General features: G+C 48.9%; 2 protein-coding genes across 4 annotated transcripts in view; both read right to left on the reverse strand.

Moving 5' to 3' along the window:
• The window catches only part of LOC133339366 (interferon alpha-inducible protein 27-like protein 2A), a 163,411-nt gene that overhangs the window by 126,354 nt on the left and 9,642 nt on the right, over positions 1–27,415 (reverse strand). For 2 of the 3 annotated variants that reach the window (XM_061547501.1, XM_061547497.1), the window contains one exon: positions 22,699–23,803. The exons of the other annotated variant lie outside the window; for it this stretch is intronic. In XM_061547501.1, the coding sequence (XP_061403485.1) occupies positions 23,724–23,803 (80 nt within the window). In that variant the 3' untranslated portion in view covers positions 22,699–23,723. Of the gene's footprint in view, positions 1–22,698; positions 23,804–27,415 lie in introns of those variants that run through there. 3 annotated transcript variants of the gene reach the window in all.
• LOC133339367 (interferon alpha-inducible protein 27-like protein 2A) lies at positions 6,045–19,317 on the reverse strand. The gene is made up of 4 exons (XM_061547503.1): positions 19,173–19,317; positions 14,038–14,088; positions 9,901–10,062; positions 6,045–6,191 (listed from the first exon to the last, which is right to left on the reverse strand). Exons 1-4 carry the CDS (start codon positions 19,246–19,248, stop codon positions 6,088–6,090), a joined length of 393 nt encoding a protein of 130 aa, XP_061403487.1. The 5' UTR covers positions 19,249–19,317; the 3' UTR covers positions 6,045–6,087.

Raw genomic sequence — 27,415 nt, forward strand, 5'->3', positions numbered from 1 at the left:
AATAGAAACATTTAAATTTAAAGCTTTTACATAAATAATAAAAACATTTAAATTAAAAATTAACTCACGGCGGCCTAAAGCCTACAGCTAGGCCTAAAGCCTAGAACTAGGCCTCAAACTCTCCCTTCCTATCGTACCCCCGCGTGTGTGAAAGGGAGTTAATGTTTAACAATGTTACATTCCCTGATGTTTTTAAATAGAAACATTTACATTTAAAGCTTTTACATAAATAATTTAAACATTTAAATTAAAAATTATCTCACAGCAGCCTAAAGCCTACAGCTAGGCCTAAAGCCTAGAACTAGGCCTCAAACTCTCCCTTCGTATCGTCCGATTAGGTGTAGCAACATCGCCCCCTACTGAAAACTCTTGGCAGGACCCTAGAAAAACCTTTAGACTCAGTGGGGCTTTCCTGGCTAAACAAGTGTAATAATACATTATGTTTATATTCTTTGGTTATTCGTTCCTACCAGCCCACCCCACAGGGTCTTGTTCGGTACACCCCCTCAAGGTCGTTAAGATCTGCAGACTCTGCACCCTTCTGTGCATTCCTCGATCCCTGGCTGTGTTCATGGGGTGAATGGGCGACTTGCTGTGTCTGCACCTCGGTCGTGGAATTCGCTATCATTGGACATTCATTTAACGACAATGTGGAAACTCTTACGTCGCGTCTAAAAATACATTTTCCGAAGTCCGTTTATTCTATTTAGCTCCTCCTTCTCTCTTGGCCTTTCCTTAACCTTAATCTTACAAGGCGCATTGAGACATTAGTGGAAGGCGCCTTACAAATAAATGCAAATTATTAATGGAACGTGTTGGGGCTGAACAACAAAGAGCGGAGGCATTGTGGTGCTCGCGAATTAAGAAGAGGTGTCGTACATTCTCCCACGTGATACCATCGTAGATATTGCATGATAAGAGAAAAAATGAAAACGTAAAATGAAGTGACAGCAGTGGAAGAAAGAATGTTTTTTTTGTTTCACTTCCCTGTGAGTCTGCAATAGTGGAGTCACCATACCCACATGTACACACACACATACACACAGACACACACACGTACACCCACACAGAAACATAGAGACACACACACAGACGCACACACAAACACACGGACACACAGACTCTCACACACACAAACTCTGACACACACAGACACACACACACACGTAACATCCACACAGACAACAAACAACCACCATTCGCCACTAAGTGGTGGTGACGTCACCACAACGCTTGTGCCAGGCTACGTGCATGTTAAGGCCACGGGAAGTGTCAAATGCCTGCTGGCAGGAGGTCACGGGGCAGACCCAGGTGCCATGGGTCGACTGAGGTGACTGGCCAATGCACCACCTGTGCCCCCTACTATGCCCATTTGCTGCGCTTTATCTGCCCGGTGCTCTGCTCATTTCTGTAAACATCGCTCCTTTGCCCTCCGTTGTTGCTGGAAGGCGACTGCCTACAACTGCCCAATAGCATCCTTCACGAGCCTCCTCCACAGAGGCCAATCTTGACACCGCTGGTACCTGTCATTCGCAAGTCCAATCAGCTCCACGTCCTCCTGTACCACATCACTCCATCTCTTATCTAGCCCGTGCCACGCCCATTTAGCCCCCTCCATCCGGCATGTGGTGGCTGGATATGCGGGCTACATGACCCAGACAACGATAGGACTTTGTCCAGGTCTTTCAAGGATGTGTGAGCTCCTCACACAATCCAGCCTGGTTAAACCCAAAATGGATCATAGCAGACTGGCCTAAACCTTTCTCCCGGCAAATATTTTCCATTAAGGGGTCCATGTTTCGCAAGCGTAGACAAAGGGAGGGCATAACCGGAGCCAAAAAGACCTGAAGCTTCGTTTGGAGTGACAGACCAAGTAGCTTCAATACAATGTTACGCAACCGATAAAAAGATAATGCCGCTCAACTGATTCGGAGTGAAACCTCTGCTGTCAAACTGGAGCCGGTCAGGAGCAAACTGCCTAGGTATGAGAAACTCTCCACTATCTCCACAACTGCCCCATCTCCAATTGGGACTTTTCGGGGTGGAGTGGCTGGTAGTGCAAAATACCCAGGCAGGTACTTAGTTTTGTTGGGGCTGATGGTAAGGTTCCACCTCTTAGTGGCACGTTCCAGGTTCAGCAGCAGCACCTCCAACTCCTCCTCTGAGTAACCTGCAATTACCGGGTCGTGGGCATACATAACATAGTTGAGCAATAGGGAGCCATCCCTCAACCACACTCACCCACTCAAACACACATACAGGTACACACACAAGCTCACACACACTCACACTGACACACACACACACACAGGCGTCGCCGCTGTGAATACATTTTATTGAGAGAGTAACTGAGTAAAGTGAACACAGCTTTTCTTTTTCAGCCAGGCCCAAAGACCACGATGATGAAGAACCAAACTCCCACACTACAGTGCAGCACTCAGCAATAACACCGTCTAGACCACCTAGACAATCTTCACCGACTAAGACCTTCTTCATTGACGAGAACATCTACACCGTCTAGACCAACGAGACCATCAAGACCATCGACACTGTCTAAACCATCTAGACCAGGGGTCCTCAAACTTCTTAAACAGGGGGCCAGTTCACTGTCCCTCAGACCGTTGGAGGGCCGGACTATAGTTAAAAAAAAACTATGAACAAATTCCTATGCACACTGCATATATCTTATTTTGAAGTGAAGAAACAAAACGGGAACAAATACAATATTTAAAATGAAGAACAAGTAAAGTTAAATCAACAAACTTGCCAGTATTTCAATGGGAATTATGGGCCTGCTTTTGGCTAATGAGATGGTCAATGTCCGGTTCCATATTTGTCACTGCTAGTCGTAACAAGTGATGCAAGTGTGCATCCGTTAGTCTAGATCTGGTTGGAGATTTCAAGTGTTTCATTCTGGAAAAAGTCTGTTCACAGACATAAGTGCTGCCAAAGATGGTTGCCATTTTGAGTGCATGGTTCCTGAGATGAGGATATGTCTCAGAGGGGAGAGATGCATATAAATTATGAAGGCTGCTTGACTTGAATGCGTCTTTCAGAGAGTCACAATTCTGCAGTTCAGCCAGTTCCATTTGGTAAATTCTATCCACATTTTCAATGTCAATAGAAAATGGGTTACGGAAAAGCTGTATGTCCTGTTCATGGAGATGAAGCTCTTTAAATCTAAATTGGAACTCCTTTTGCAATTTTTCCAGTGAATCCACACATGTTTTGTTTGGGAATGCAACCAATGGTTTTTCCGCTTAACAGATTTTGAGTTGTGGGGAGATGGCAGAAGTTTTCCTCCTTAACTTGTTTGATGAGGAGGCCTAATTTTACTTCAAATGCTTTGACATGTGATTGCATATCCAAGATGAGCTTCCCCTTTCCTTGAAGTTGCACATTGAAACTGTTGAGTAGCTCTGTTACATATGTCATAAAGGCAAGGTGCCATTTCCATTCTGCATCATTGAGCTCTGATACTTCTTCGTTTTTTGAAAGCAGAAAAGCTGTAATCTGTGGAAGTAAGTCATAGAAACGTTTCAAAACTCTCCCTGGACTCAGCCAACGGACTTCTGTGTGGTACAGAACATCTTCATAGTCAACATTTAGCTCAGACAGATATTCCTGAAATTGGTTGTGGTTTAGTGCATGAGCTCTAATGAAGTTAACACAAGATACCACAATTTTCATAACAGAGTCCCACTTCAGTGATTTACTACACAGCGCTTGTTGGTGGATGAGGCAGTGTATGGCTATTGGATGAGAATGGTTATGTTTGTCCGTCTCTTGATTAATGCGAGCAATTACTCCTTTCTTAGACCCCACCATGCTCGGAGCAACATCAGTTGTCACACTGGCTAGTTTAGTCCAGTTCAGCTCCAAACCATTCACAGTTTGGCAAACCTTTTCATAGATATCCTCTCCTGTAGTTGTTCCTTTGATGCTTTGCAGTGCAGCAAACTCTTCTGTGACTTCGAAATAGTCATTCGTCCCACGAATAAAAAATAGAAGTTGTGCAGAATCACGAACATCATTGCTTTCGTCGAGTGCCAAGGAAAAATAGGAAAGTTTTTTTTGTGGAGTTTTGCAAATGCTGATGGTAATTGTCTCCCATTTCTTCAATCCTCCGTGTAATTGAAGGCCGTGAAAGACTCACTGTACTAAATAAATCGGCCTTCTCTGGACACATCTCTTTGGCAACAGAAAGAGGCATTCTTTAACAAATTCTCCATCCACGAATGGTCTGCCAGAGCACGCTATTAGCTTGGAAACTTGAAAACTTGCTCGCAGTGATGAAATATTTAGCTGCTTCTGCTTCACAAAAGTATTTTGCTGAGTTGTTAATGTATTTTTCAGTTTTAATATTTTATCTTTTCTCACTTCTCCGACCAAACAATCATATTTATCTTAATGTTGAGTTTCATAGTGTCGACGTAAATTGTATTCTTTGAACACAGACACTATATTCTGGCATATCAGACACACAGCTCTTTCCTTGTACTGCATGAAAAAGTAATCATAAGTCCACTGTTCTTTGAATATCCTACACTCCGAGTCAATTTTTCTCTTTCTTGACATCATTGTTGCCTAGGGAGTCAAAATTGCTATTAGTAAAATACCAATATATATAGAGCGCTACAAAAACAATATACCAGCAATAACTTTGCCCACACAGAGACATACAGACTGCACTGCCCATCAATGCAGTCTGATTGGGGGAACTCCGCTTTTACCCCAGGCTCACACTGGTGCGGGTGCCATTAAAAAGTTAATTACACCTGCAGTTTTGGTCACAGATCGCAATGCGATCTGCGAACTCGCATAGAAATCTGATCGCATGGGGGAGAAGACCCATGCGATCCGATTCCACTGCAGGAAAAAGAAGGCACATGTGCCTTTTTTCTTCCGAATCTAATGCAAGTTCAGCCATACAAGCATATGGCTGAACTCGCACTGCTCAGATATCGCAACAGTATGAACCGGGGCTTACACAACATACAACATATAACCTCATACAACTGAATAGCAATCAGAATATAAATGCACTTACTGTCATTTAAATTGGGTTTCCTACTCTTCGGCTGTCTGTCACTGACCAGCACGGGAAAACAGCAGGCAGCGCCTCCAGAGATCAGAGATCACTCTGTTATTACCCCTCTATCATTTACTCAGCGGTGCGTGTGCTGGGGATCTACATCCCCAGCACACAGGAATATCACTGGGAGTGGAGCCGAGGGGCAAGTGAGGGAGCTGAGGGAGGGAGAGCCAGTCAAGCACAGCCAGGGGAGGGCTGGCAGCCTTAGGCCTGGGGGGCAAGTCCAGTCAATTGGCCCATTGAACCATTCACCAGCGCAGCCCAATGAGTGCCCACCGCCGCAGCCCAATGAGTGCCCACCGCCGCAGCTCAATCAGTGCTCGCCACCGCAGCCAAATCAGTGCTCGCCACCGCAGCCCAATCAGTGCTCACCAGCGCAGCCCAATGAGTGCTCACCAGCGCAGCCCAATTAGTGCTCACAAGCTGCAGCCAAATTAGTGACCATGGGCCGGATAAATGTCCTCGGCGGGCCGCATGTGGCCCGCGGGCCGTAGTTTGAGGACCCCTGATCTAGACCGTCTACACCAACTAAACCGTTTAGACCATCTAGACCAACTAGACCATCTACACCATCTAGACCATCTAGAACATCTCGACTCTATAGACCAACTAGACTCTCTAGACCGTCTATATTGTCTAGACCATCTACCCCGTCTAGACCAACGAGATGGTCTACACCATCTAGACCGTCTTCACTGTCTTAGACTGACTCGACCGTCTCGACCAAGAAGACCGTCTAGACCAAGTAGACGGTCGAGACCATCTAGACTGACTAAATCGGGGAGAGGCAGGAGAGGAATGAGAGGAAGGAGAGGATGAGAGGCAGGAGAAGGCAGAGTAGCTGCTGCCGCATCGTAGCCGACTGTGCCAATGAGAGGATTCTGAATCTTCGCACATTTTAGCCAGCCACGCTGAGCATGCACGCTGCCCTCTCAGCGCTGCCCTCTCAACACCCCCCCCCCGCCCTCTCGCTGCCCTCCTCCTCCTCCTTTCTACATCATGTCACACAGGTTCGAGACCTCCGCCATGACGTTGGTGATGGCTGCCCCGGCTATCCCCACGACAGCCTGAGCTGCAGGACCCAGCCCAGCCGCTCCTACAGGGGCCAGGGAGAGGGGAGGGGCCGGGGGGAGAGAGAGGGGGGCAGGGTGGGAGAGAGACGGGGGGGGGAGGGTGGAGGTTGGAGGGGGAGGATGAGGGGAGGAAGGGAGAAGAGAGGAGTGGGGAGAGGTGAGAGAAGGAGGGAAGGGGTGGTTAACATCTCGCCACTGCAGCAATCCAGAGGTTACCTGGGGGACCTGTGTCTGTGTTTCTGAGTGTGTACATTAGCCAGAACTTGTCTCTACAGCACAACCAGAGGCTACCCGGGAGATCTTTGCCTCTGTGTCTACTCTAGTCACGGCTACTGACAGCCCTTGCCCCCTTACAGCCCTGCTAGAGGCTACCTAGGGGTACATTTGTCTCTGTGTCTACTCTATTTGCTACTGCTAAAAGCACTTCCCCCTATTGCCCTACTAGAGGCTACCTGGGTGACCTTTGTATGCATCAATGAGTGTGTGTGTAGTCCGGAAAAACAATCCCCTACCTCCTCGGTGGTGCCGGACGGTAACGCTGTGGTGAGTAACGCCATGGGGGAACGGACAATTATATATTTGGCTATACCCCCTTATGGTGCTTGTAGCCATCACAGCAGCCAATGGGAACTCTGGACGGGTGCGAGGGGCTGGTAACCCATCCACCTTCAATTCAAGCACCAGGCTTGTGTCAGAGGCCTCGGGGGGGGGATTGTTGTCTATGACGTCTCGTGGCCAAACCCCCTTTGGTGTAGCCTGGAGACTGATCCCGGCACCCTCAGGGTTCCTCAAGAAACGATAAAAACAGTCATTGCTGGTGGCCACGTGGAATGTTTGAACGCTCACTCCGAAGGAGAGGCTGCTACTCCTCTGTCAGGAGCTGGACAGGCACTACCTGGATCTGTACGGCATTCAGGAAGTCAAGTGTACTGGCTCTGGCTCCAGTCACCTTGAGGGGTGGCAGTCTTCTACTCAAGACAGGAGACTGCCAAACAGTTTGAAGGGGGTGTGGGAGCATGGTAGTGAGGTGTGGGAAGCTGTAATCCCCAGGTTACTGTGGGCTCGCCTTCCCAACAAGAAGAGGTGAGGAATGGTGGTGGTTGCTTATACCCCCACCGAAGATGAACATCAGGGAGGGATGCAGGCATGGCTGATGATTCAGATGCCTTCTATGCCGTCCTGTTACAGGTGCTATTTAAAGTGGCCACTCAGTGACTTTAATGCCCGAGTGGCACCTGGGCTGGAGTGATTGAAAGGCATGGGCCAAATCAGCTCATTAACAACGGTTGGAGGCTGCAAGACTTGCGTACAGTCCATGGGCTTGTAATTACCAACACGCTCCTCTGGCATCGGCGCATCCACATAACATCATGGATGCATGCCGGGTCCAAGCAAGAACATCTACTGGACTACGTAGTGACGGAACAACGGATGCGGGCCTAGATCCTTGACTCCAGGACCTACCGTGGAGCTGATCTCCCCACTAACCTTCGGGTTGTCATCTGTAAGATGCGCCTGCCATTTTTCCACTCCGGTGGTGGGTGTACATCTAGGACCCCATTCAAACCTACAGTGACCTAGTCTCAGCTAATTGATGAAAGTTAGAAGCGAGAACTTCATCATCGCACGCAGCAGGGTTTGCATCGTCCCCCCCTCCTCCTGATGCCTAGGGGAAATGGGTGAGGGTTAGAACTGTGGTCCATGCAGCTGCAATGGCTGCTTAGGGTACACGGTCCGGACCTCCCTAGAGACCCTGGCTGATAGAGGAGGTGTTCTGTCTAGTTTAGAAAAATCAAAAGGCCCACGCCCACCGTCTGCAGCATCCCACATCGGAGAAGGCTTACAGCAGCCTTCGCTCGGAGGTTTGGACAGCCGTGTGATGCTGCAAGGATGAGTGGTGATCGTGGGTTGCTGAGAAGATGAACTCTGCCTCAGTAGCCTGTGATCATAAAATACTCTTTAACTACATCAAAAAGTAACTTGTGGTACCACATCTATCACTATCCTTAAGGAAATGAACTGTGATCCGATCTCTGACTACCAGGAACAGGTTGGCAGGTTTGCTGAACATTTATTTTAGATACTGTGTGAGGAGAAATATCTCAGTCCAAAAACATCATGGGGCAAAATGGGGATGAACCTGCTGAGCCTGCTGTGCCTCAAATATTGGAAAAGTAGTCACCCCCTGTGAGTGGCTACCTGAGGTGCCATGTTTTGAGGAAGTACAGAAGGCGATCCAGAGTCTTAAACCAGAAAAAGTGCTGGGAAGAGATGATCTCCCAAGCAAAATTGTGAAGAAATGTGGCGTTTCTCTGCAGACTGCCCTACTTGAAATCACTGGATGGCTTCTACAAGATTGGAAGGATGCCCTGGTGGTCCCCTCGTTAAGAAGAGGAACCGCACAGACTGTAACAACTCGAGGGGCATCTCCCTCCTCAGTATACCAAAAAAAGTCCTGGCAAGGATTATTCAACATCATCTTTCCAGGCACGCTGAGAGGCTTGCAGAGCTCCAATGTGGTTTTGGGTAAGGATGGTCCTGAACAGATTCCATATTTTCTGTCCGTTTTCTACAGCAGAGGTTTAGGGAATTCCAACAGGACCTAGATCTCTGCTTTATTGATCTGGCCAAGGCCTATGATACCATCAATAGGCCTGGGCTCTGGGTTGTTCTTCGTGCTTTTGGGGTCCCTAACTTTCTGCACAAAATCGTTAAGGACCTTCATGATGGTGGGCAGGCCCGGGTAAAGCTGGGAGTCAGAGCCATTTCTTTTTCACTTTAGGGTGCACATATATAACATCGTCTTGACCACGTAGTTTGAGAAGCCTCCATGGCTGTACTGGAGGATCTCCATCATGTACAAGGGTACGGTCAAAGGATGGGTCCCTATTGGGCAACCATGTTATGTATGCCGATAATCTGGTGATTGCAGTTCACTCAAAGGAAGAGATTGAGGCGCTGCTGCTAGACCTGGGCCGTGCCACTAATAGGTGGAGCCTTACCATCAGCCTCACCAAAACTAAGCACCTACCTGGGTATTTTGTACCATCAAAAACTCCACCCCCACACCTCCCAATTTGTAATTGGGCAGTTATGGAGAGAGTGGAGAGGCCCCATACCTGGGCGGTGTGCTCATGACCAGCTCCGGTGTGACAGCAGAGGTCTCACTCCGAATCAGTCGAGAGGCATATTTTCATTGGCTACGTAATGTTACGTGGAAGCTACCTGGTCTGCAGCTCCACACGAAGCTTCGGGTCTTCTCGGCCACATTCATGCCCTCCTTTCCCTTCACTTGCAAAACGTGCACCACCCCTAGTGGAACATCTTCGCCAGTTAGAAACATTCACACTGACCTGCCTATCATCCATCCTGGGTTTAACCAGGCTGGATTGTGTGAGGAGCTCCCAACACCTTGAATAATCTGGACAAAGTTCCATCGGTGAGCTCCTCCGGCAGGCGAGGCTACGTCCTGCTAGAGGCTACCCGGAAGTACATTTGTCTCTGTCTCCTTTACTCGCTACTAATCAAAGCACTTGCCCCCTAACCGCCCTGCTATAGGCTAACTGGGAGTACTCGTTACTACAACAGCATTTGCCGCTACAGCCATGATAGAGGCTAATCAAGAGTGCCTTTGTCTCTGCGTCTCCTCTACTCACTACTAACGCACAGCCCTTGTCACCCTGACAACAGCCCTGGCCAGAGGCCCTCCTAGCCGGGGCCCTGCCTCCTTACCGGCGGCCTGCAGCCAGGCCACGATCCCTCCGGCCGCCACACCACCTCCGTTGGCGGCCGCGGCCAAGGCCATGGCCTTGGCCGCGATCCCTCCAGCGGCGATCCCTCCAGCGCCGAAGCCCGCGGCTCCTATTGCCACTGGGGCCACTGCAACTGCGCCCACTGGCTCACAACAACAACAAGCATGGCAACAACAACAATGACAACAGTGAGGAGGGAGGGGGATAGCCCACAACAACAACGATGGTAACAACACCGTCACACAAACGAACACGTGGATGCATGGCGTCGCAGCAGCGTCACCATCACACAGCATCAGACACAGCATCACACAGCATCACACACAGGCTCACACAGCATCACACAACATCACACACAGCATCACACAACATCACACACAGCATCATACAGCATCACAGACAGCCTCACACAGCATCACACACAGCCTAACACAGCATCAACAACAACAACGATCGCCATTCGCCACGAAGTGGCGGTGACGACACCACGACGCTTGTGCAAGGCTATGTGCACCTTGAGGCCACGTGAAGTGTCGAATACCCGCTAGCAGGAGGTTATGGGGCAGACCCAGGTGCCACGGGTCGACTGACTGAGACGACTGGCTGATGCACCACCTGTGCCCCCTACTGTGCCAACTTGCTGTGCTTTAGCCACCAGGCGCTTTGCTCGTTGTTGTGAGCATTGCTCCTCCGCCCTCCATTGTTGTTGGAGGGCGACTGCCTCCAACTGCCCAGTAGCCTCCTTCACGAGCCTCCAGTTATCGGCAAGTCAACTCAGCTCCACATCCTCCTGTACCACATCACTCCATCTCTTCCCTAGCCTGTGCCGCGCCCGTTTAGCCCCCTCGATCCAACAGAACAAAAGCTGTTTTGGCATGCGGTGGCTGGGCATGCGGGCTACATGGCCCAGCCAACGCAGTCTTGCCTGCCGTAGGAGCTCACCGATGGGACTTTGTCCAGATCTTTAAAGGATTTGTGAGCTCCTCACACAATCCAGCCTGGTTAAACCCAGTATGGATCGTAGGCAGGCCAGCATAAATGTTTCTAACTGGCGAAGATGTTCCATTAGGGGGATCCACGTTTTGCAAGGGTAGAGAAGGGAAGGAATGACCATGGCCGAAAAGACCTGGAGCTTCGTGCGGAGTGAGAGACCAGGTAGCATCCACACAGTGTTACGCAACCGATGAAAAGATAATGCCGCTCGACTGATTCGGAGTGAGACCTCTGCTGTTAAACCGCAGCACGTCATGAGCACACTGCCCAGGTATGGGAAACTTTCCACTATCGCCACAACTGCCCCATCACCAATTGGGAGTTGTGGGGGTGGATTGTCCGATGGTACAAAATACCCAGGCAGGTGCTTAGTTTTGGTGGGGCTGATGGTAAGGCCCCACCTCTTAGTGGCAAGCTCCAGGTTCAGCAGCAGTGCCTCCAACTCCTCCTCTGAGTGAGCAGTTATCACCAGATCATTGGCATACATAACATGGTGGAGCAATAGGAAGCCATCAATTGACCGCACCCGGGCATCGATCAGCCTCCCATTGTATCTGCACCAGATGGAAATTCCTCCAGTACAGCCATTGAAGGCTTCACAAACTACGTGGTCAAAATAGATGTTAAATAATGTGGTAACCAGAGGACATCCCTGTCGCACCCAATGTGTACAGGGAATGGCTCTGACTCCTGGCCACGTAGTTTTACCCGGGCCCGCTCACCATCATAAAGGTCCTTAATGATTGTGAGCAAAGGGTCAGGGACTCCGAAAGCACGAAGAATAACCCAGAGCCCAGGCCTACTGATGGTATCATAGGCCTTGACCAGGTCAAAAAAGCAGAGATGTAGGTCTTGTTGGAATTCCCTACACCTCTGCTGTTGCAGACGAACAGAATATATGGCATCTGTGCAGGACCGCCCATTCCTGATACCGCATTGGGGCTCCGCAAGCCTCTCCTCAGTGTGCCTAGCAAGGCGATGTTGAATAATCCTTGCCAGGACCTTTCTCGGCACACTGAGGAGTGAGATGCCCCTGTAGGTGTTACAGTCTGTGCGGTCCCCCTTCTTAAAGAGGGGGACCACCAGGGCATCCTTCCAGTCCTGCGGAACCTGTCAAGTGATCCAGACTGTTGTTATGATGTCCTGTAGGGCAGTCTGTGCACAATCGCCACCCTCCCTCAGCATTTTGCTTGGGAGATTATCTCTGCCCGGTGCCTTTACTGGTCTTAGACTCTGGATCGCCTCCAGTACTTCCTCAACAGATGGCACCTCAGCCAGCCACTCACAGGGGGTGACTTTTTCTTGCAATATTTGAGACACCGCTGCCTCGGCAGGGTCATCCCCACTTTGTCCCATGTTGTTTTCCTGGGTGAGGGATTTCCCCTTCTCCAGGACCTCACAGAAATGCTCAACAAATCTGCAAACCTGTTCCTGGGGGTCGGAAATTGGATCACAGTTCATTCCCCTAATGATGGTAAAAGGTGTGGTGCTGCAGGTTACTTTTTTTGATGGAATTAAAGAGCGATTTGTGATCGCGGGCCACTGAGGCAGACTCCATCTCCTCAGCAACCCGCGACCACCACCCATCCTTGCAGCGCCTCATGGCTCTCCGAACCTCTGAGCGAAGGCTGCAGTAAGCCTCCTCATTCTCTGATGTGGGATGCTTGAGCCGATTAGAGTGGGCCTTTCGCTTTTTCTCAGCCATCTTGAACACCTCCTCTGTCAGTCAGGGTCTCTGGCGAGGTCTGAACCATGGACCTAAAGCAGCCATTGTAGCTGCATGAGCCACAGTCCTAAACCTTGCCCATTTCCTCTCGACATCAGGAGGAGTGGGGAATGATGGCAACCCCAGCTGCAAGCGATGATTAAATTCTCGCTTGCAACTTTCATCAGCTACCTGAGACCAGGCCATCTAAGGTTTGAATGGGGTCCTGGGTTTACACCCACCAACGGAGTGGAAGAATGGCAGGCGCATCTTACATATGACAAGTTGATGGTCAGTTTGCAGATCAGCTCCACGGTAGGTCCTGGTGTCAAGGACATGGGCCCGCATCTGGTGTTCCGTCACTATATAGTCCAGCAGATGTTCTTGCTTCGACCCGGCATGCATCCATGATGTAGTGTGCATGCGCCGATGCCAGAAACAGCGTGTTGGTAATTACAAGCCCATGGGCTGCACAAAAATCCAGCAGCCTCCTACCGTTGTTATTGAGCTGATCCGGCCCATACCTTCCAATAACTCCATACCAGGTGCCAGCATCATGACCAACTCGGGCATTGAAGTCACCCAAAAAGATAACTCTATCCCGAGGGGCTACTTTAGCTAGCACCTCTGACAGGAGGTCATAGAAGGCATCTGACTCATAGGTGGGGGCATAAGTAACCACTACCACCACTCCTCGCCTCTGGTTGATTGGAAGGCAAGCCCAGAGAAGCCTGGGGCTTACAGCTTCCCACACATCACGCCACACTCCCACACCCCCTTCATTCTTTTATTCAGAAGAAGAGCCACACCCTGTTGCTTGGCAGTCTCCTTCCCCGAGTAGAGAACTGTCCACCCCTCATGGTGGCAGGAGCCAGAGCCGGTCCATCGGACCTCCTGAATACCACAGAGATCCAGGCGGTACCAGTCCAGCTCACGACAGAGGAGTGGCAGCCTCTCCTCTGCAGTGAGCTTTCGAACATTCTACGTGGCCACACGTAGTGGTTTTTTGTTGTTTCTGGAGGAGCCCCGAGGGTAAGGATTCAGTCTCATGGGGTCATAGACACCTGTCCCCCCGGGACCTCCAGCACAAGCTTATTAATTTGAGATTTAAACGTGGTTTAGTAGTAATTAATTGAAGGTGGAAGGGTCACCAGCCCCTCGCACCCTTCCAGAGCCCCCATTTAGCCGCTGTGATGGTTACAAACGCCATGCGACAAAAAGCCAAACAGAATTCGCCCTCCCCCTACGGCACTGCCCACGACAGCGTTGCCCGTCTGGCACCACGAGGAGGTAAGGGGTTGTTTTGCTGTGTGTGATGCTGTGTGTGATGCTGTGTGATGCTGTGTTAGGTTGTGTGTAATGTTGTGTATGTTGCTGTGTGTGATGCACACGTGGAGGCGTGGCGATGTTATCGCTTACCTCCTCCGACTACAGTGACGCCAACCTTACACCAGTTGATCGACTCGTCCTCTGTGTGGGGGTTACACAGTGCGATTAGTTCCATGTCCTCACATGTACACACTGCACTTTACACTACTATATACTACACTATACACTACTATATACTACTACACACTACTACACTATACACTACTATATACTTCTACACATTACAACACTATACACTACTATTTACTACTACACACTAATACACTGTACACTTTTTTCTTCTTCGTTCTTTTGGTAAAGTCACGTAGAAAGAATTTAATAAAATAATAAAAATAAAACATAATAAAATAATTCTCACGACGTTTCGGCCACAACGCAAGTAGTCGTCTTCAGGTGAAGAACAGGTCTGTCAAGAAGACAGAATCTGAATGGAACGCCCCAGGATTGAAGCGACTATTTATGTTGGGATGGAGGGGCGAAGAGCGTCTTGACAAAATAATTTGCATATCAAGAGGAATTTTGCATATTTATGGGAAATGCAGAAATGCGATTAGTACTACTTGTGAAATGCGTAGGGGGTCTGGCGAGGGGTTTAAAGTCACTATGCCCATGCATTATGCAGGATTAGCAGCATCAAAGGGAGGAAGTGAGGTCAGAATTAATAAAGGGAAGGAATGTTAATAATATGGCGCAATGGGAGACTAGGAGGCTTGCAGAGAACCTCTGTCTTGGAGAAGCCATCCAGCTACCATGAGAGATTCATCCATGAGGCGATCCACATATATAAACACAGAGACAATTTCAACCGAGAAGATGGATTCTGGCTCAGCAATCATTGGAAGGACGTAATAAACCATTTCGGATCTTAACTGATTGTGTTCACGTTTATGGTTAATTTCAGACCGCAGTCCACTCACTGACATTGACTATATATCTTGTATTATCCGCAAGGAATGGATTCTTTGCTCCACTGCAAGCCTCCTAGTCTCCCATTGCGCCATATTATTAACATTCCTTCCCTTTATTAATTCTGACCTCACTTCCTCCCTTTGATGCTGCTAATCCTGCATAATGCATGGGCATAGTGACTTTAAACCCCTCGCCAGACCCCCTACGCATTTCACAAGTAGTACTAATCGCATTTCTGCATTTCCCATAAATATGCAAAATTCCTCTTGATATGCAAATTATTTTGTCAAGACGCTCTTCGCCCCTCCATCCCAACATAAATAGTCGCTTCAATCCTGGGGCGTTCCATTCAGATTCTGTCTTCTTGACAGACCTGTTCTTCACCTGAAGACGACTACTTGCGTTGTGGCCGAAACGTCGTGAGAATTATTTTATTATGTTTTATTTTTATTATTTTATTAAATTCTTTCTACGTGACTTTACCGAAAGAACCAAGAAGATGAATTCCTGCAGTCACGAAAGCTTTAAATCGAAAAATACAATGTATACTAGTAAATATTACAACATACAAAACTATATCCACTACACTATACACGACACTCTACACTACTATATACTAAAATGTGGGGAATGTGCACAGAGCGGTTAAATATACATACTCACACATATATACACTACACTGATGTACACATTGCACTATACATGTGTAATGCGAGCGTAATTGGCCAGGCCGGATGTGACGATCCGCGAGGGAGGAGTCAGGGTCACGTGGGAGAGGGAGGAGTCAGGGTCACGTGGGGGAGAAGTTATAGCGAGGAGACAGAAAGAGATCTGGGGCAGTCAAGGGAGTGAAGAGGGGAGACCACGTTGGGTGGCCGCCGTGCCTCAGCCTGGTGGCTGAGGGGCTCATCGGACGGCGCCAGCCAGCGGGGTGAGGAGAGAGCAGAGTGCGCGGGGCGCACAGGGCGTGCAGGGGTTGCACGGAGCAGCCGAGTAGCTGCAGAGCTAGCGGAGGCTAGCACAGGGCGTGCGAGGTTGCACGGAGCAGCCGAGTAGCTGCAGAACTAGCGGAGGCTAGCAGAGGGTACGAGGTTGCACAGGCAGCAGAGTAGCTGCATAGGGAGCAGCAGTGGGGCTGCATAGGAAGCAGCAGGGTAGCTGCAGAGTGCGCGGGGCGCAAGGAGAGACGACGCTGGGCCGAGGAGGAGGCCAGCGGGGTGAGCGGAAGACGAACACAAATAAAGGACCGACGGAGATCAACATCGTGTGACGGAGTCCTTTATTACACATGGACTCCTCTACTTACGAACCAGTTCGGTTCCAGAGATCTGTGTTCGTAAGTCGATTTGTTCGTTAGTCAGAGGTCGCAATCGGGTACCCGATACCCGTACCCTACCTGATACCCGGCTACCTGTACCCGGCCGGGAACGGGTACCCATTTGCGACCCTGGTGCGGCTGGGTACGGGTATGGTTAAGGAAACAAAACCCGTTTGCGACCTCTGTCGTAAGTACAAACTTTAATCCTGTCGATTCCAAATGTGTTGTACGGCGTGTACAGTAAACACGGGGAATGGCTTCAAGAGTTGTATAATCTCCTGCAGATGTAGATGCCACTGTATCTTCAAGTTCTGCAGATGTAGATGCCACTGGTTCTTCACATTCTGCAGATGTAGATGCCACTGGTTCTTCAGGTTCTGCACATGTAGATGCCACTGTATCTTCAGGTTCTGCAGATGTAGATGCCACTGGTTCTTCACGTTCTGCAGATGTAGATGCCACTGGTTCTTCACGTTCTGCAGACCACTGGTTCTTCATGTTCTGCAGATGTAGATGCCACTGGTCTTCATGTTCTGCAGATGTAGATGCCACTGGTTCTTCCGGTTCTGCAAATGTAGATGCCACTGGTCTTCATGTTCTGCAGAAGTAGATGCCACTGGTTTTTCATGTTCTGCAGATGTAGATGCCACTGGTTCTTCAAATTCTGCAGATGTAGATGCCACTGATTCTTCAGGTTCTGCAGATGTAGATGCCACTGGTTCTTCCGGTTCTGTAGATGTAGATGCCACTGATTCTTCACGTTCTGCAGATTTAGATGCCACGAGTTCTTCGGGTTCTGTATATGAAGATGCCACTGGTTTTTCACGTTCTTTAGATGTACGAATCTCGTTAAAAAAGGCAGATGGACATAGTGACAGGTTTGTACGTATCTCTGAATGTTCGTAAGTAGAGCAGTCCTTATACTACTATACACTACTACACACCATAAATACCATACAATATACTACACTACTATAAACTACAGGTGAAGGTCTTTCCGACAGACCTGTTCTTCACCTGAGGACAGCTGCTTGCTTTGTGACCGAAACGTCGTGAGAATTATTTTATTATGTTTTTTTTTTATTATTTTATTATTTCCCTTCTACGTGACTTTACCGAAAGAACCAAGAAGAACTATACACTACTACACACTACTATACCATACCATATACTACACTACTATACACTACACTACTATTTACTATTATATACTATTATACTGCACTTTTATATACACGACACTATATACTGCACTACTGTATTTGAAGATGCCAGTGATTTTTCATGTTCTGCAGATGTACGACTCTCGTTAAAGGCAGATGGACATAGTGACAGGTTTGTACTTATCTGTTTGTGCTTGTAAGTAGAGGAGTACTTATACTACTTTATACTACTACTACACACTACTATACCATACACTATACTACACTACTATACACTACACTACTATACACAACGCTATACACTATACAATGCACTACTATATACACTCACTACTATATACTATTACACTGCACTTTTATATCCACGACACTATATACTACACAACTATACACTACTACACACTACACTACTATACACTACTACACACTACACTACTATACACTACTACACCCCACACTACCATACACGACACTATACACTACACTAATATACATTACATTACTGTATACGACACTATACACTGCACTACTATACGTAGTGCTATTTGCTACAATACACTACATAATACACTACATTACTATACAATACACTACTATACACTGCACTACTGTACACTACACTACAACACACGACACTACTATACACTACATTATACACTACATTACTATACACTACACTCGTATACACTACACTTATCACTATATTACTATACACTAAACTATACACTACCCTATACACTACACTATACACCATTACTATGCATGACACTATATACTATACGATCCACTACACTATACTATACAACGCACTACTATACAAGACACTATACACTACTATTGACTAAACTATACATTACCATACACTACACTACTATAGACTACTAGACAGGACACTATACATCACGCTACTTTACACTACACTTTAAACTATAATACTATACACTCTACACGACACTACTATACACTGCACTATGAACAACTATACACTACACTACCATATACGACACTATACACTACTATACACTACACAACTATAGATGACACTACTACACTATACATTGCACACTACTCTACTACACAATACACTACTATACACTTAACTACTATACACTACACTACTACACACTACGCTACTGTACATATCAATATACACTCCACTATACACTGCACTATACACTACACTCCTATACACTCCACTATACATTACACTATACACTACTACACACTACACTTATATACACTACACAATACACTACACTATACACTACTATACACTACTTCCTCCGCACCTCCAATGAGCGCGGTTGGCTACATAACGGTGCAAAAGAGGTCCAACATACAGCGTACATACAAGTTTGAACATCTGAACAACTCCCACATTAAACAAAACGTAGCTACACTCACACACATGTACACACACATGTACACACAAACACGTGTACACACGCACACACGTGTACACCCACACACATGTACACAAACATGTACAAAGATCCCCCGTATAGCCTTAACAGACTGTAGGGGCAAGTGCTGTTAGCGAGCACCTATGAAGGCCGGAACGGTACACGAGGGGGTGGGTGGCCAGCACCACGCCCGACCGCCTTACACACACACATGTACACACACACGTTCACACACACATGTACACACACACGTGTACACCCACACACATGTACACACACACACGTGTACCCACACACGTTCACACATACATGTACACACATACACGTACACACACACGCACACACCTGAACACACACGCGTGCTGTACTCACCTTTAGCTATTGCGGGCGTGAGCGAGACGCTCAAGATGGCGGCGATGAAGAGGACGGCGATCCTTTGTGACGTCATAGCTGACTCGGTGCTGGTGGGGAACCAATTAGAACGACGGCAGCTGCAACCTGCACGGCACCACACAAGGAAAAATATTCCCCCGTGCAGCCTCTTAACGGACTGTAGGAGCTACAGTGAGGGAAACAAGTATTTGATCCCCTGCTGATTTTGTACGTTTGCCCACTGACAAAGAAATGATCAGTCTATAATTGTAATGGCAGGTTTATTTGAACAATGAGAGACAGAATAACAACAAAACAATCCAGAAAAACGCATGTCAAAATTTTTATAAATTGATTTGCATTTTAATGAGGGAAAAAAGTATTTGACCCCCTCTCAATCATATATACCCACTGAGACTCATACCCATAGAGATCCAGATTCTCGTTTGGAACCACACACACCCATAGACACCGATAGACTGAAAATAATCAATGTTTATGTTACTCGGATAAGAAAATCCCCGCAGTGGCTAACACAGGGAGAGAGACACTCTGAGGTAGTTAACATCATATAGCCACCTTGGAATTAGGGTTGGGATCGAACTCACGACCTCCCGTAGACTAGGCGAGGTAGGTAACATATCTTAGCCACTTTGGCGTTGGAGTCGGGATTGAACCCACGAACTCCTGCGTACCAGGCGAGGTAGTTAACATCTCCTAGCTACCGTGGCGTTAAGGTCGGGATCGAACCCACGACCTCCTACGTACCAGGCGAGGTAGTTAACATCTCCCTAGCCACTGTGGGGTTAGGGGCTATATCCCTCGCCCCCCTCTCTCCCCTCTCTCTCTCACACACACACACCCCTTTCTCAGTCTCACCTCTCTCTCTTCACGATCTCCGCTCTCTCTCTCGCAGGGCTGCTTTTGTACCCAGACAGGGACCGCCTCTGGCGCCGCGTCACGGATTTCCCCGTCCGCTCCGTGACGGCGTTCATCAGAAATCCACTCCCTGCAGCGGCATGCAGCTCATCCAGCTGTCGCTGCAGAATCGTGACGCTGCTGCTGAGACATTCTCAGCTCGCGGTGACTCAGCCGCATTCTGACATTCAGCTGCAAGCAATCCGGTCTCAGCTGGGTCGTGTGTATACCTGTGTGTGTGTTTACCTGGGTGTGTGTTTACCTGTGTGTGTGTACCTGTGTGTATATCTGTCTATGTGTAAATGTATGTGTGCCTGTGTGTGTGTACCTGTGTTTGTGTACCTGTGTGTGTGTAGCTGTGTATGTGTACCTGTGTGTGTGTGTACCTGTGTGTGTGTGGCTGTGTGTGTGTACCTGTGTGTGTGTGTACCTGTGTGTGTGTGTGTACCTGTGTCTACCTGTGTGTGTGTGGCTGTGTGTGTACCTGTGTGTGTGTGTACCTGTGTGTTCATGTGTGTCCCTGTGTGTGAATACCTTTGTGTTTACTAGTCTGTATGTGTACCTGTATGTGTACCTCTGTTTTTCCCTGTGTGTTGGGGAGCAGTAGTGTAGCGGTTAGCGCCACGCTGCACTATGAACCCGGTGACCCAGGTTCGATTCCCGCTCATGGCCAACACCCAGTGACGATTAGCTGAACCGGTCCTGGACCTCCGCCCAGGACCAGGAAAGGCACCGGGCAGAGATGATCTCCCTATCGAAATGCTGAGGGAGGGTTGCGTTTATGCACAGACGGCCCTACATGACATCATAACAGCAGTCTGGACCACTGGACGGATTCCACAGGGGAATCTCACTCCTGAGTGTGTCGGGAAAGGTCCTGGCAAAGATTATTCAACATTGCTTTGCTAGGCACGCTGAGGAGAGGCTTGCGGAGCCCCAATGCGGTTTCAGGAAAGGGCGGTCCTGCACAGATGCCATATTTTCTGTCCGTCGAGCATCATTATCTTTTCATCAGTTGCATAACGCTTTGTGGAAGCTACCTGGTCTGTCGCTCTGCATGAAGCTTCAGGTCTTCTCGGCCACGGTCATTCCTTTCCTTCTCTATGCTTGCGAAATGTCGACCCCCCCTAATGGAACATCTTCGCCGTTTAGAAACATTTACGCTGGCCTGCCTACCATCCATTGTGGGTTTAACCAGGCTGGATTGTGTGAGGAGCTCACAAATCATTGAAATATCTGGGAGAAGTCGCATTAGTGAGCTCCTCTGGCAGGCAAGGCTGCAATGGCTGGGTCATGTAGCCCGCATGCCCAGTCACAGCATGCCGAAACAGCTTGTGTTCGATCGAGGGGGCTAAACGGGCAGGGCACGGGCTAGAGAAGAGATGGAGTGATGTGGTACAGGAGGACGTGGAGCTGAGTGGTCTTGCCGATGACTGGTACCAGCGGTGTCAAGATCGGCCTCTGTGGAGGAGGCTCGTGAAGGACGCTACTGGGCAGTTAGAGGCAGTCGCCCTCCAACAACAACGGAGGGCGGAGGAGCGACGCTCACAACAACGAGTGGAGCGCCAGGTGACTAAAGCACAGCAAGTTGGCACAGTAGGGAGTACAGGTGGTACATCAGCCAGTCATCGCAGTCATCTCGGTCAGTCGACCCGTGGCACCTGGGTTTGCTCCGTGACCTCCTGCCAGCGGGTGTTCGACACTTCACGTGGCCTCAAGGTGCACATGGCCTGGCACAAGCGTCGTGGTGACGTCACCGCCACTTAGTGGCGAATGGCGGTTGTTGTTGTTGTATATACGTGTGTTTTTGTATAGGTCCCTTCATATATCCCTCCCCAATCACTTCCCCACTTTCCCATCATGAATGGTCAATCGTCCCCCAATTTCGCATCCTTGTTGCATTTCTACACTCTCCAATGTTGTCGATTTCCATCCCCGAACCTCTAATCAATTCCCCGTTCAGTAACCACGTTTAATCAAGCACTTCACGCTGAGGTTTCGTTGATCGTGATAAAATTCCCACACTCGTACCTATGTATATTTTTGTTAATGTGTAACGTGAGTTTTGTGTTGTTGTTGTGGTGTTGCACAGGTTACAAAACGAGGAATTGGCAACGATATCAAAATAATTTGCATGCGCAAACGTGTCCAAAGCGGGGTGAGGGGAAGATAGATGATCGTTAAACCTCCCCTTCCGCTCGGAGCACGGTCACCAAAAGAATGCCGGGCCATGTAGTTCTGTTGAGATAGGGGCCGTCCATAAATGACGTCACGTGATTTTGGACGATTTTTTACCCCCCCCCCCCCTCGTCACACGGCGTCACAAAAAGTCAGACCACCCTCAGATACGACGTCACAAAACTCTGCCCCCCCCCCAAAAATAAAAAAAAAACATGCTTCAAGTCGCTTTAAAATATTGCCACTGTAGTGCGTATTTAATGTGGTGCTGCATTCTCATGTTGAAGGAGAAACCTTTATTAAAAAGTCTATTTTAATAAGTAGAACGTGTTGTCTATATTTATTTAAAGTTGCGCATTTTGATGTGATGTCACATTTCTCAAACCGCGCTCCCCCCCCCCCCTCTCGACATCGTCACAAATATCTGACGTCATTTATGGACGGCCACTAAGTCATGGGGGACACAATTGTAATGTGAGGGTATAGCCGGTGGGTTGAATGATCACACCTCGTTACGATGATTGGCTCTACCGGTCCTGGCCCATAGCCAATGGGGAGAAGTCTAGGGGCGTGGCCCTGACGTAATGGGAAGGTGACATCCGTAAGTAGAGGATTGGTTCTGCTGGCTTTAGCCACAGCCAATGGGGGGACGAGTCAGGGGCGTGGTCCTGGGATCGTACGATGGAGTCTGGAAGATTCCATGGAGGTTAACCAGGACTGGTGGAAAGGTTACCACGTGACCCGGGTATTAAAAGGGGTGGAGACGGTCAACACGTGGTCAGATCTGGAACGAACGAAGGGTGAGGCCACGCTGGAGCAGGGGTCCAGGCCTGCCACGTGGCAGCACGAGTCTCTCTCTCGCTCTCACGCTGTCTGTTAGCAGCGTGAAGGAGTAAGACAGGAGTGGAATTTATATGAAGGAGTGTTGTGAACGAAAGACAAATAGAGACCTTGATTCCAGAAGTCGCTTCCACGACCTTAATTACACAATGAAAAGCCAGGGTTTTTTATACTTCTCGCTGGCGATGAGAGAGTTACGTGCTTAGGATGTTCAAACACCGTCACAAAATATGACAATGATAAATAAAGAGGTCCAAACACCTAAATAGATACTCAGCTTTTTTGCAAGGCATCCAAGTCCCTAACGCCCACACACACAAATACTCGCAGTGAACATGCAAACAAAAAACATCGTCTGATAATAAAAATAACAATAATAATGTCATGGGTCCTTTTTTGGCAGTACAAAAAAGGAGGCTTTGGTACCGGCCACGACACAGAGAATATAAACCGGGTCCCCAGAGGGACTGGGGTTGTTGTTCATCCTGGAAGAAACCTTCGTCTCCGTTTTACGTTCTCTGTTCAACGAGTCTCCAACACGTAAACCCATCTCCAAGCTGTTGGTCCCGGTCCGTAGGAGCAGTTACGTTTTAACTAGTGTCGTTAGCCTGGTGGTCACCACCATAGCATGTTGATGATGGCTGCCCCGGCTGTCCCCAAAGTAGCCACCGCTCCAGGACCCAGCCCAGCCGCTCCTACAGGGGGCAGGGAGAGGGGAGGGGCAGGGGGAAGAGAGAGAGGTGGGAGAGGGGGCAGGGTGGGAGAGGGACGGGGGGGGAGGTTGGAGGGGGAGGATGAGGGGAGGAAGGGAGAAGAGAAGAGCGGGGAGAGGTTAGAGAAGGAGGGAAGGGGTGGTTAACAACTTGCCACTGTGGCAATCCAGAGGTTACCTGGTGGACCTGTGTCTGTGTCTCTGAGTGTGTACATTAGCCAGAACCTGTCTCTACAACATGACTAGAGGCTACCCGGGAGATCTTTGCCTCTGTATCTACTCTAGTCGCAGTTACTGACAGCCCTTGCCCCCTTACAGCCCTGCTAGAGGCTACCTGGGGGTACCTTTGTCTCTCTGTCTACTCTATTCGCTACTACTAACAGCACTTGCCCCTATTGCCCTACTAGAGGCTACCTTGGTGACCTTTGTATGCGTCTCTGAGTGTGTGTGTAGTCCGGCAAAACAATCCCCTACCTCCTCGGTGGTGCCGGACGGTAACGCTGTGGTGAGTAACGCCATTGGGGGAACGGAAAATTATAAATTTGGCTATACCCCCTTATGGTGCTTGTAGCCATCACAGCAACCAATGGGAACTCTGGACGGGTGCGAAGGGCTGGTAACCCATCCACCTTTAATTCAAGCACCAGGCTTGTGTCAGAGGCCTCGGGGGGGGGGGGGGGATTGTTGTTTATGACGTCTCGTGGCCAAACCACATTTGGTGGAGCCAGGAGACTGATCCCGGCACCCTCAGGGTTCCTCAAGTAACGATAAAAACAGCCACTGCGGGTGGCCACGTGGAATGTTTGAATGCTCACTCAGAAGGAGAGGCTGCTACTCCTCTGTCAAGAGCTGGACAGGCACTGCCTGGATCTGTACGGCATTCAGGAAGTCCAGTGTACTGGCTCTGGATCCAGTCACCTTGAGGGGTGGCAGTCTTCTACTCAAGACAGGGGACTGCCAAACAGTTTGAAGGGGGTGTGGGAGCATGGCAATGAAGTGTGGGAAGCTGTAATCCCCAGGTTACTGTGGGCTCGCCTTCCCAACAAGAAGAGGTGAGGAATGGTGGTGGTGGTGGTTGCTTATACCCCCACCTAAGATGAACATCAGTGGAGGGATGCAGGCATGGCTAATGATTCAGATGCCTTCTATGACCTTCTGTCATAGGTGCTATCTAAAGTGGCCACTCGGGCGAGAGTCGTCCTGTTGGGTGACTTTAATGCCCAAGTGGCACCTGGGCTGGAGTGATTGGAAGGCATGGGCCAGATAAGCTCAATAACAACGGTAGGGGGCTGCTAGACTTGTGTACAAACCATGGGCTTGTAATTACCAACACGCTCCTCTGGCATTGGCGCATCCACATAACATCATGGATGCATGCCGGGTCCAAGCAAGAACATCTACTGGACTACATAGTGACGGAACAACGGATGCGGGCCCATATCCTTGACACCAGGACCTTCCGTGGAGCTGATCTCCCCACTAACCTTCGGGTTGTCATCTGTAAGATGCGCCTGCCATTCTTCCACTCCGGTGGTGGGTGTACATCTAGGACCTAATTTAAACCCACAGTGACCTGGTCTCAGCTAGTTGATGAAAGTTAGAAGCGAAAACTTAATCATCGCATGCAGCAGGGTTTGCATTGTCCCCCCCTCCCCCTGATGCCGAGGGGAAATGGGTGAGGGTTAGGACTGTGGTTCATGCGGCTGCAATGGCTGCTTAGGGTACACGGTCCAGACCTCCCTAGAGACCCTGGCTGATGGAGGAGGTGTTCTGTCGAGTTGAGAAAAAGCAAAAGGCCCACGCCCACAGTCTACAGCATCCCACATCGGAGAAGGCTTACCGCAGCCTTCGCTCGGAGGTTTGCTGCAAGGATGAGTGGTGATCGTGGGTTGCTGAGAAGATGAACTCTGCCTCAGTAGCCTGTGATCATAAAATACTCTTTAACTCCATCACAAAGTAACTTGTGGTACCACATCTATCACTAACCTTAAGGAAATGAACTGTGATCCGATCTCTGACTACCAGGAACAGGTTGGCAGGTTTGCTGAACATTTATGTAAGATCCTGTGGGAGGAGAAATCCCTCAGTATAAAAAAACATCATGGTGCAAAGTGGGGATGAAGCTGCTGATATATTGGAAAAGTAGTCACCCCCTGTGATTGGCTACCTGAGGTGCCATGTATTGAGGAAGTACAGAAGGCGATCCAGAGTCTAAAACCAGAAAAAGTACTGGGAAGAGATGATCTCCCAAGCAAAATTGTGAAGAAATGTGGCGTTTCTCTGCAGACCACCCTACTTGAATTCACTGGATGGCTTCTACAGGATTGGAAGGATGCCCTGGTGGCCCCTCTCGTTATGAAGAGGAACCGCAGAGACTGTAACAACTACAGGGGCATCTCCCTCCTCAGTATACCAAAAAAAGTCCTGGCAAGGATTATTCAACATCGTCTTGACAGGCACGCTGAGAGGCTTGCAAAGCTCCAATGTGGTTTTGGGTAAGGGTGGTCCTGTACAGATTCCATATTTTCTGTCCGTTTTCTACAGCAGAGGTTTGGGGAATTCCAACAGGACCTACATATCTGCTTTATTGATCTGGCCAAGGCCTATGTAACCATCAATAGGCCTGGGCTCTGGGTTGTTCTTGGTGCTTTTGGGGTCCGTAACTTTCTGCTCAAAATCATTAAGGACCTTCATGATGGTGGGCAGGCCCGGGTAAAGCTGGGAGTCAGAGCCATTTCTTTTTCACCTTAGGGTGCACATTATTTAACATCGTTTTGACCACGTAGTTCAAGAAGCCTCCATGGCTGTACTGGAGGATCTCCATCTGGTACAAGGGTACGGTGGATGGAGGGGTCCCAATTGGGCAACCATGTTATGTATGCCGATAATCTGGTGATTGCAGTTCACTCAAAGGAGGAGATTGAGGCGCTGCTACTAGACCTGGAGCGTGCCACTAATAGGTGGAGCCTTACCATCAGCCCCACCAAATCTAAGCACCTGCCTGGGTATTCTGTACCATCAAAAACTCCACCCCCACACCTCCCAATTTGTGATGGGGCAGTTGTAGAGAGAGTGGAAAGGCCCCATACCTTGGCGGTGTGCTCATGACCGGCTCCGGTGTGACAGCAGAGGTCTCACTTCGAATCAGTCCTGAGCCATATTTTCATCGGCTGCGTAATGTTGGGTGGAAGCTACCTGGTCTGCAGCTCCACACGAAGCTTCGGGTCTTCTCGGCCACATTCATGCCCTTCTTTCCCTTCACTTGCAAAACGTGCACCACCCCTAATGGAACATCTTCGCCAGTTAGAAACATTCACACGGGCCTGCCTATGATCCATTCTGGGTTTAACCAGGCTGGATTGTGTGAGGAGCTCACAAAACATATCTGGACAAAGTTCCATCGGTGAGCTCCTCCGGCAGGCAAGGCGTCGTCCTCCTAGAGGCTACCCGGAAGTACATTTGTCTATGTCTCCTTTACTCGCTACTAATCAAAGCACTTGCCCCCTAACCGCCCTGCTATAGGCTAACTGGGAGTACTCGCTACTACAACAGCACTTGCCGCTACAGCCCTGCTATAGGCTAATCAAGAGTGCCT

The sequence above is a fragment of the Lethenteron reissneri genome, unplaced genomic scaffold, assembly GCF_015708825.2.
Source record: "Lethenteron reissneri isolate LAM-NWPU_2019-01 unplaced genomic scaffold, ASM1570882v1 scaffold_1848, whole genome shotgun sequence".
Taxonomy (NCBI): Eukaryota; Metazoa; Chordata; class Hyperoartia; order Petromyzontiformes; family Petromyzontidae; genus Lethenteron; species Lethenteron reissneri.